Source organism: Nyctereutes procyonoides, unplaced genomic scaffold, assembly GCF_905146905.1.
Source record: "Nyctereutes procyonoides isolate TBG_1078 unplaced genomic scaffold, NYPRO_anot_genome, whole genome shotgun sequence".
Lineage (NCBI taxonomy): Eukaryota > Metazoa > Chordata > Mammalia > Carnivora > Canidae > Nyctereutes > Nyctereutes procyonoides.
Window position 1 is genome coordinate 13747681 of NW_026575142.1, and position 9741 is coordinate 13757421.

Sequence of the window (9741 nt, forward strand, 5' to 3'; positions counted from 1 at the left end):
GGAAAACTAAAGTTAGTGAACAAGAAGAGTTCTGTGCATTAATTGCAAATATCTACTCATAACAATATGCCATATATACCTTTAGACTATATTCAAAAAATCTGTCAAATATACTAACATATTATTCACACAGTATGCCTCCCACTGCCCCTCGCCATGCTAGTGATAGATAATCCAGAACCCTAGCGTGGGAATCCCTTTAATGACTTATGTGCGGGACAAAGGTCTCCAGAGACAGGTGGGAGGCCACCGTACTAAGCTACAATGTTCGTACCTACACCCCCTAGCCACTAAGGTAACATGTGTTGTTCTTATCACATATATATTGTTAATATTTCAACTTGCAGGAATGAAGCATGTTCAATTTATGTACATCCGAAGCTTCACTCAAAGGGCCTTTTGTGAGACAGATAATGATTAAATGTCACTTCAAACAACAGTTCCCGACATTGGCAAATTTAGGTGTGGATGTGGCAGGTGCGTACATCAATAAAATAGCACATTCTCGGTAAGACAAAAAAAAAAAAAACCACCTTACTTACCTTAATTAGTGGTGGGAAGTGAAACAAGTTTAGGTAATCATGGGTTAATTTCTCAATGGCTGACTGTAAAGAAAAAAAAAGCCAACACATGATTTTATTAATGATCCGATAGTGCCATGAGAGATTAAAATTATTGTGCACATATAAAGGCATTCTTTATTTATGTAGCCCATAAAATATCTTGGGGATGTTACTATCTAGCATCTATGGAGAATGAAACTGATTGTTCAAAATATTATAGGTAGTTTGTAATTATTTACTGGAACAGGAAGATATTTTAAAGATGTTAAATCTCAGACCACACAATAAATAGAGCCATTCTTCAAACCCTGGCTGAGTGTCCTAGTGACAAGTTAATGTTCTAGGGTACAGGGTGCAGTTGTCGGCCTCAGCAACTGGGGAAAAAAACAAGGAACATGAATATATCACGAGGGACTTTCCTCAAGGCTGGGACCTCGCTAAAGGGTTTCCCTGCATTGTAAGGGCTCTTCTCCGGGTATGTGTCCAACACTCCCTCGCCCAGTGAAGCACAAAGAACCCGGAGAGGAAAGGAGAACGATTTAAATCATGATTTTTTTTTTTAATACTCATCAGGTATAATCCAGCTTTTCTGTGAACTGAACATCTCACGTAGAGAGTAAAAAAGTGCCAACGTGAGAAAAATTAGATGCATTTTTCAAAGTGAAATGAAAGCTGTTGACACTTGACAATGTAATGAACACTTAGGGATATTCAGCTCTATTCCTTCCACGCGGCCCCTCCACATGCAGGCTTCCGGGTGCAGGGAAGAGGATGCTGAGACAGGCTGAAAGGGACAGCCGGGTGGCAAAAGGGGTAGACAGAAGGACTGTTCACTTTCATGACCTCCCGAAATGGGCTGAGAGTCTCTTGAGAAAGCACACGGAAATGACTGTGCTTTCCTGGTGAGAGAGCAGAGAATGGGGGGCACATTCTCACCATCGGTGTGTGTATGACACATTTGACAGGTACCAGGAGGGCTCCTTTAGTCTGGAGGTATTCTTTTTTTTTTTAAGATGTTATTTATTTATTCATGAGAGACAGAGAGAGAGAAAGAGAGAGGGGCAGAGACACAGGCAGAGGGAGAAGCAGGCTCCATGCAGGGAGCCCGACGTGGGACTCGATCCCTGGTCTCCTGGAGCAGGCCCTAGGCCCAAGGCAGGTGCCAAACCACGGAGCCACCCGGGCCACCCAGTCTGGAGGTATGCACCTGGTGCCCCAGCCCCAGAAGCCCAGCACAAAGCGTCACTTATCCTCATAGCCCCATGGGTGTGTACAGGGTCTCGCAGAGCAGGCTTCCATCATCCCCTTCCCTCAATCTTTCTCTGTCCTATGAGCTTATTGGTTGGAAATACCTATGACCCACCTGAGTTTAACGGAATGGCGCATGTTAGCTGAGCCCCCCAGGAGTGGCCAGTAACATAGCCATGCCTTAGACAGTTAGGTGGACCATCCAGATCCCTGACTTTGGAGACTCCCCTCTTTGGGGATGTCTTCATGCGCATATGCATTCTCATCCATTAGTTTCAGGGGAGTCTTGGGTATCCACCCCCCCCCCCCACCAGGTACTGGCCTGCTCTTTCTTTTGGAGCTAAGGGCAGACACTGCTTCTTGAGCAGAGGCCCTTGCACTGACCCCATCCCAACTAGTAGCTTCCAATGAGGGCTTTTTCCTCTATGCATGTGTTTCTTGGCTTCTCCGTGGCATTAGACTCTGTTTTTATAAAGCTTTTCGACCTTCGGCTTCTGTGACACCATTTTCTCCCCCTTTTCCTACTTCCTGGGTGGGCATTCCTCCTTTCGTCCTGCCCAGGCTGCCACAACCTCTCCTTGCCACATCCATCCTTGAAGGCACTCTGTCCATCAAACGGAGAAAGCTTCCCAGCTGGAAGACCGTTCGTGGTCAGGCATGTACACGCTGCACTTTCCTTCTTTTTATGTATTTATTGAGGTGAAATTCGCTACCATGAAATTAGCCATTCTAAAGTGTTTTGAGGGACGCCTGGGTGGCTCAGCAGTTAAGCGTCTGCCTTCGGCCCAGGGCCTGATCCTGGAGACCCAGGATCGAGTCCCACGTCGGGCTCCCTGCAGGGAGCCTGCTTCTCCCTCTGCCTGTGTCTCTGCCTCTCTCTCTCTTTCTCTGGGTCTCTCATAAGTGAATAAATAAAATCTTAAAAAAAAATAGTGTGTTAAAAGAACACCATTTAGCATCTTCACAGTGCTGGGCAACTACCACCTCGGTCTCGTTGGAAAACATTCAGGGACCCTGTGCCCAATAGTAATCACTGTCCATTCCCTCCTCCACCCAGTCCCTGGCAACCACCCATCTGTTTTCTATCTCTGTGGATTTACCTATTTCCTGGATATTTCATGTAAATGCAGTCATACAACGTTTGACCTTTTGTGTCTGGCTTCCTTCACATCGCAAGATGGTTTGGAGGTTATTCTGTGTCGGGGCGTGTGTTCACTATGCTTTCCTTCTTGATCCTGCAAACAGGTCCCTGATCTGTGGAATCCTTCCTTTCTCTCTTCACATTTTCAGGACACTATGGCTGGGCCTTATCACTTTGTATCATAATCTCCGAACTGGTCTTTAAAAACCCAGCCTCTCCTTTCTAATCCGTTTCACAACTTCCAGAAGCAAGGTCTTAAACATGTCAAGTCTCAAAACTTCCAACACCCTCCACAGCTGGCCAAACTCCAGACCCCTGGCCCGAAGCCCTGAGCTGCCCAGGGTCTGGTCTCGTCTCCCCTCCACTTTTTGAGGGCATGAGGCCTACGCCCCACTTCGGCTTCCTTCAGACAGAGCTACCTGTTGCTCCTTGCATTGAACCACCTTGTTCTGTTCCTTCACACTCTCTTCTGTTTCCTTCTCTCTTCGCTCCCTATTCTGTCTGGATTCATGCTCTTGCCTCTCCTGCTCCTGTCTACATTCCATATTCTGCACTTTTCCAAGATTCAGCTCCAGGGGCACCCCACTCCATAAAGCTTTCCCTCTCGATCCCCCCCCCACCCACGGCCCCTCCTAAGCAGAGGCAGTGAATAGCCCCTTTCCTCCCAACTGCCAAGACTCTGATGAGAAGCTGTATGGACATGTTTTCTCTCTTCTCTGGGACGTACACGCCTCAAGGGCAGGGTTCTTCTCTGTATGCGCACAGGCCCAGTCTTGCAGTTAGTGGGCATACACTGATTTTGTTGAACAATAAGAAGTGTGGACATTCCTTGCCCTAATGATACCAACCAGCACAGAGGCGGCACTTTGTCCAGGCCAACTTGGGATATCTAAGTCACTACGGTTTTGTGATTAAAGCTTGCCACCCCCCCCCTTTCTTCCCAACAGCTCCTTAAGGAATGTTGGGTCCTTATTGAAGGACAGCAGAGGGGAAGGGGACGTGGGAGCATCTTATTTGTCATCTGCCAAATAGGACAAGATTTATCATGCTGCTCCGCTGGAACCCTGAAACTTCCCTGCGCTGGAGAACATAATTTTTCCTATCACGGCCCCTCTCAGAGCTTTTCAGGATGGATGTGCCCACACCTAGAGCTCAAGATTAAATTACTTGCCAGCCTTTGAGAAGTATGTTTATGCATGAGGTTTCCTACCTGTATCCTAAGAGAGAAAATATATGGTGAGGATAAGGCTAATCATCCAGCAGGTGCTGATGGGGCTGTAAGGATATTCCTTGCATGGGCTCAGGAAACAGAGAGTAGATGGGTTCTCTTTGGACCTCAGAGGGGATTTCTTTAGAAAGTCCACATCAGTGGCTCTGACTAAAGATGTGGATTTGGCTAAGAAGCTGCTTTTCCAACGTTTCCTTCTTTGATTTCTTTCTAACCCATGCCCAGTCCTCCATCTACCCACACTGGGGTGGAGGAGGTTTGGGGGACAAACTGATTTTATCCTAAGATCTCTCTCTGCCTAATAACAATGTCCACACAGATGCCAGCAATTATTTGCCTTGAATAACTAAAGAACAAGACAAAACAAACAGATCTGGTTGCTAAACTACGGGAAAAAAAAAGAAAGAAAGAAAAACAGCAACAAAAACAGGTTTAGCTTTGCAACTGTTCAAGACTTCGGTTTGAGGGGCACGTGTTAGGTTTTTCTGAGAAAACGAAGGATTAAACCCCCATGTGGTGGTGTCAGTTCCAGGTCAGAATTACAGACACTGCGAACCAAACTCATGTCCTCATGATGTGAGATGCTCTCATGGCTCTGCTTTTGCTCAGCCTGTGGACAGGTGCAGCATCCGCAGGGATTCCCGGTGGATACCTAGCCCCTCTGGCCTTAAATGAAGTCGCCTCCTTTCCTCCTGGTGGATGGCAGTCCTGCGGGCACCACACAGCTATGTTTCCAGGTCCTCTGTGCACTAAGCTTTCTCCCACACCACAGCCTTGTCGCTGGCAGTGCCTTACCCACCCCCCCAGCATCTCTTCCCCTGTGCCCCCTTCACCTGACTCATGCCTGCTGGTCCTTCAGCTCTCCTTCTTAACTTCTTTGCAGAAGACTTTTCTCACCCCAACCTCCCTTCTCCTTTGTGGCATTTCCTACAAGCTGTCATTTTACCCTCATTGCATGATTAACACCTGTCTTCTCCACTAGTTTGGAGACTTCCTGGGGGCATAGAGTGGTATTCAGGTGTAGCGAGGTGACTTCTGCTGTGCCAGCTATTAACCCTTTTGCTGTTGGACTATGAGGAGGGAGTCATGGTCCCAAGGGGATGGCAGCTAAAGGTCTGCTGGTATGAAAGTGCTTCAGTACTGGAATTTGTGTGTGTGTCCTCAGGCTCTAACACCAGCTCTGCTATAGAGCAGGGGCTCAGGGGAGATTGCGGACCACACGTCCTCCCTCTGTGAGGTACCTTCAGGTGAATGATGTGCCCCTTGGAGACAATGCCCATGTCTTTAAAGTCTTCTTCCTCCAAAAGAAGCAGTCGCTTTCCCGTAATGTTGTTTTCCTTAAACAAGCTCGCGTATATGCTCATCTCGGTTGAAGAGTCCCCTGAAGGAAGGGATGGGAAGGCAGAACAAAATTAGACGAAATCGTGTCCAGAGCAAAGTTAACTGCATGAATTGAGAAGGTAAGTGATTCCACTACTTGCCTTTTCTGACGAGCTGCTGAACCCAAAAATACTGTGAAAGAGAGGACATACATGGTTTTGAAGATTCACAGCTGCTCAGTGGCCAGACTTCACAGTAAAACACATTTTCAATAGATGAATATGTCTGTAATTTTGCACTTTAACTTTTTGACTCAACCACAAAGGTGAAATGAAAGACATTCTCTTTATTGTTTTAAAACTTCAAGCTTTCCAGTTGGAGATATCCCTCCCTGAGGAAGTCTTGGGACACTTTAGGGAATGTTGGTTTTCCTCCTCATTTGTGAGATTTTTCAAAGTCCTTCAAGAAGGCTCTTACTTATGATTTTTCTTTACATGCTGGTTGTCCCCGAGGTTGCTGAGGCTCACTGATATACCCGGGAATCGTATGAGGAACAGGGACCACACAGCGGTGGACAGAGGAGAGGGTAGAGAATGTGCCCTGTGTTCTAGGCCTGGTCAGGAAGTAGCTATGTGGCCCGAGACACGTTAAAGCACGGAGTTTCCTGTATAGAGTGAAGTTGGACCCAGTGACCCTCGGTCCTTGAATTTCACTTGGCACGTGTTTACTGGTAGCCTCTCACACAGATAGAAGGGGGGGCCAGACCCAGTCCCAGGAATTCTCTGGGGAGCCCTTGACCCTGAGATTTACTTACATGGCTTAAAAAAACCACTCAACCTCAAAGACTAAAAATAACTGTTAGAGCTCAGGACTTTTTAAAACATTTCCTCACAAATAGGATGAGCCAACTTTGCAGCAGGGGATAAAGGGATTCTATCCAGGCCCGTAAACAAAGGAGATCCTAAGTTCTTTTTCCTTGTGAAGCAGGATGGTGGGAACCTTATAGTCAAGGAGGCCCAATGGATGGGAAGAAGTGGAGGCAAGAGGTACCAAGTTCTGTAGGGTAGTTCTCACCCTATAGAAGCCAAAGAAGCTAGCTAACGTTGAAAGCAGTCTTCACCAGAAGACAGTAGGCGGAGAGGGATAATGCCCGTGTCCAGAAACCAAGTTGAGGTGGGTACACAGACCCTCCCAAGAGTTTCAAGTAGTGAGTTTGTATACTGGGCATCTGGTCTGTTCCCTGGGTTGGGGGCTTGCTAAAGCTGGCATGACAGCTGGCTTTCATTCAATGAAACCTTGAGCGTATAAGATGGACATGGAAAGGCATAAGCCCCCAAGGTCTCTGATCAGGAATTCTCTGGACCTTTCACTAAAGACAGAGAGAGATACAACAGACTAAGAAGGATTGCTCCTTAGGGTCTCTACCCAAGTGTAAGGTATAGTAGTACTTCCTTTGGGCTTAAGGAATCTGTCCCCACCCCTCTGGCTCCAGCTGCAGAGAATGTCAGGGAGCCCGTAGCCATTCCCCCTTGGGAAGGCCCGGATAAGGATGAACCTGTCACTTCCAAACAGTCCTAAGGTAGGAAGGAAACCTTGTTCAGCAGATTCTCAGCTAGCACTGCCTTTACCAGATCTTTCTCCGCTGTGGTTCAAGTCCATCCCTGGTATTTTAGGAAAATTTAAGATCAATTTTTTTTTCATGTATGTACATTTGGTATCCTGGATCACTCCTTTAACGTTGTCATTGGTATTCATGATAGTATTCTGGAATACCTTTCAGAGCAAATAGGGAGGTGGAATCCTCTTGTAAGATTTGAAGAGATACTTGCTTTGCTCTTGAGGCCTTATTTAAAATCATTACTGCATTAAAAATAGAAAAACAAGGCATTTGTCAACTTTTCCTAGTTCGACTTTCCTAAGGCCCAGACCCCTCTGGCTGCGTTTTTAACTTGTGGACAAATGTCTGAACCACCTGCCCGGGGCCAAGTGAGGCGTTAGCAGAAGCAGGCTTACCACGTCGTCTTCAGTCCATGAGCCAATCTCAAAGGAGGGCAGCAGCTGCATGGGAAATACGAATGCGGTGAAACACAAAAGCAAGATCGTCATTGCCTTTTTGGTTTATCCCTTGTCTTCCCATTAGCTCTCGGCCGCTGCTCTGGCTCGGTTCCTCCTACAGGTTATGTTGAATGGAAAGCACCTTTCCTGACCTTATGGGGAATTTCTCAGTGCTCCAAGCACTGTGCCCACAGAAGCACGGGGCACCCGCTTCTCTTTAACAATTCACTGCACTTGGCGAGCTGTTGCAGCAGGCCTGTAGGTCTTGAGATCGTCCTCTCTTGGCATGTGGCCCACCGAGAGGAGTCTTACCTCCCGCAACAGGGCTTGGCAGTCAAGAAGTTTCTGACGTTTTGCCAGATACCAGAGCCTCCCTTGGAATTCTCCGTCAACAGGAGAATCATATGATTATGAATGAAAATCCCAAAGCAACCCTTTGGTAATCAGATGACTTACATGCTTCTCAGTGTTCAGCCAAATGACTCACTTGCATTAACCAAATATTAGGACCCACGGATGATGAAGGACAAGTGAAACTGGACTCCGTCACAAGAAACTCAGATTGTAGAGTTTCTTCTAATGGAAACTCAACTAACCTCCCTATCAGGTGGAGACAGGAAAGGTGACTTTGCAAAAGAACTTTGGCCTGCGTCATTTTCAAAGCCAAAGGGCTACTCGCTTCAATATATGCCCATGGCCATAGGCTAAATGATAAATGCGTATATAATCTGAAAAACATTGATGTATCCTGTGTCTTGAATTAGTTTGCCATAGCCATTAGCTTTAACTAACTTATCTTGCTAGAATGGTTGGATTACTCATAAGAGAATCATGGCCAAGTGTCTTTCAACCTTTGTTATAAGTAACATTTTTTTTGTGCATGAGTTGAAAAAAAGTTGAATTTGGTTGCTTTTACTATTACTCTAAAAATCAGAGGGTGGGAGGGTTAATCCTTCTAATCTGCAAGTATTTTGAACTCACATGCTCAAAACCCCAGTAGGAAAAGTACTGGGGTTGAAATAGATGTGGATTTTAGATGCAAGAGCTCAAGGCTACCTTCACGTTGGTTTACTCAGTGCCTGGCAGAGAATGCCTGGCCTATAACCCTGGGTTAACTTTTGTTGAACCGTGTTGTTGGATGAATACAACTGCAAGGTACATTTACTAAAATGCTCAATTCTCTGGTATAGAATTCAATATCTGTGAGGCATTCCAGGGAAAGGGGCGGGTTTCATAGACTAAGATGGGGAACAGAAGGCGTGGTGGCTGGAGTTGGGTACTGTAGGGCAAGGAACAGAGAGGTAATTCCAGATGAGGAAAAGCAAGTAGGCCAAACACTGGCAGTGGTGTGAGGGAGAGGAAGAGGGAGGGCATGTTTGCCTTACTGGATGCAGTGTGTGCATGTCCAAGAATAAAGGGGAAATGCTTAACATCTTTGCTTAAAATGCTCAAATTCTCTGGCAATGGTTAACATCTCTAGGGAGCCAAGCAGATTAAAAAACCCCACAAGTTACAATATGTTTGAATGAGTAGAGTGTGAATATTATTGCTAAGTTGCAAAGGTATGAATCACTACTGTACTATATATACCCTGCATCCCCATGTGCCCTGGTTCCCGCAGGATCGCCCCTCTCCTCCTCTGAAATACTTGATACACGTAGGACTCGCCACATGCACTCACCTGCTTCAGTAATGCAGAAAGGAAAATGACTTGAAGAAAATCTAAAACTGAATTTGATCAAAGGAAACACACGACAAGTTTTTGTCTTCACAGGGCAGCCGAACACAGCTGCAGAAGCATGCCATTCCCTTTTCCCATCACGCAAACAAATGTGAAATAAGGAACTTTTTTTTGAAGAGTTCAAAGAGCGGCAGACTGAGTTACAGAAATATTTCCCTGCATCAAGGCTAAGCCTCTATAGAGAGTGGGGGATGTATGGTGTTTTGATTTGTATACAATTCCCAAATGTTGTGCTAAACATAATGGATAAATAAGTATTTCTTGTATAAAAGTTGTAAACTAAACAACTAATCAAAACCGACATATTTGGTTTTAGGGTCAAAAGGAGGAGGGAAGAGTTCTGTAGCCCTCCGAGGGTGCTCATCAAGATGACACCAAGGGAAAGGCACAGATTCACTCGGATAATCACTCCAGCAGGATTCTTGCATCAGGCTTGCAGAGATCA

The 9741-nt window shown here is 46.0% G+C and overlaps 1 protein-coding gene across 5 annotated transcripts in view; it reads right to left on the reverse strand.

The window, feature by feature from the left end:
- Positions 1 to 9741, reverse strand: part of MAP3K20 (mitogen-activated protein kinase kinase kinase 20) — a 177923-nt gene that overhangs the window by 28326 nt on the left and 139856 nt on the right. For all 5 annotated transcript variants that reach the window (XM_055307968.1, XM_055307965.1, XM_055307963.1 and 2 more), the window contains exons 12-15: positions 7514 to 7558; positions 5662 to 5692; positions 5422 to 5561; positions 543 to 605 (exon numbers count right to left, since the gene is read on the reverse strand). In XM_055307968.1, coding sequence (XP_055163943.1) covers positions 543 to 605; positions 5422 to 5561; positions 5662 to 5692; positions 7514 to 7558 — 279 coding nt within the window. The remainder of the gene's footprint in view (positions 1 to 542; positions 606 to 5421; positions 5562 to 5661; positions 5693 to 7513; positions 7559 to 9741) is intronic.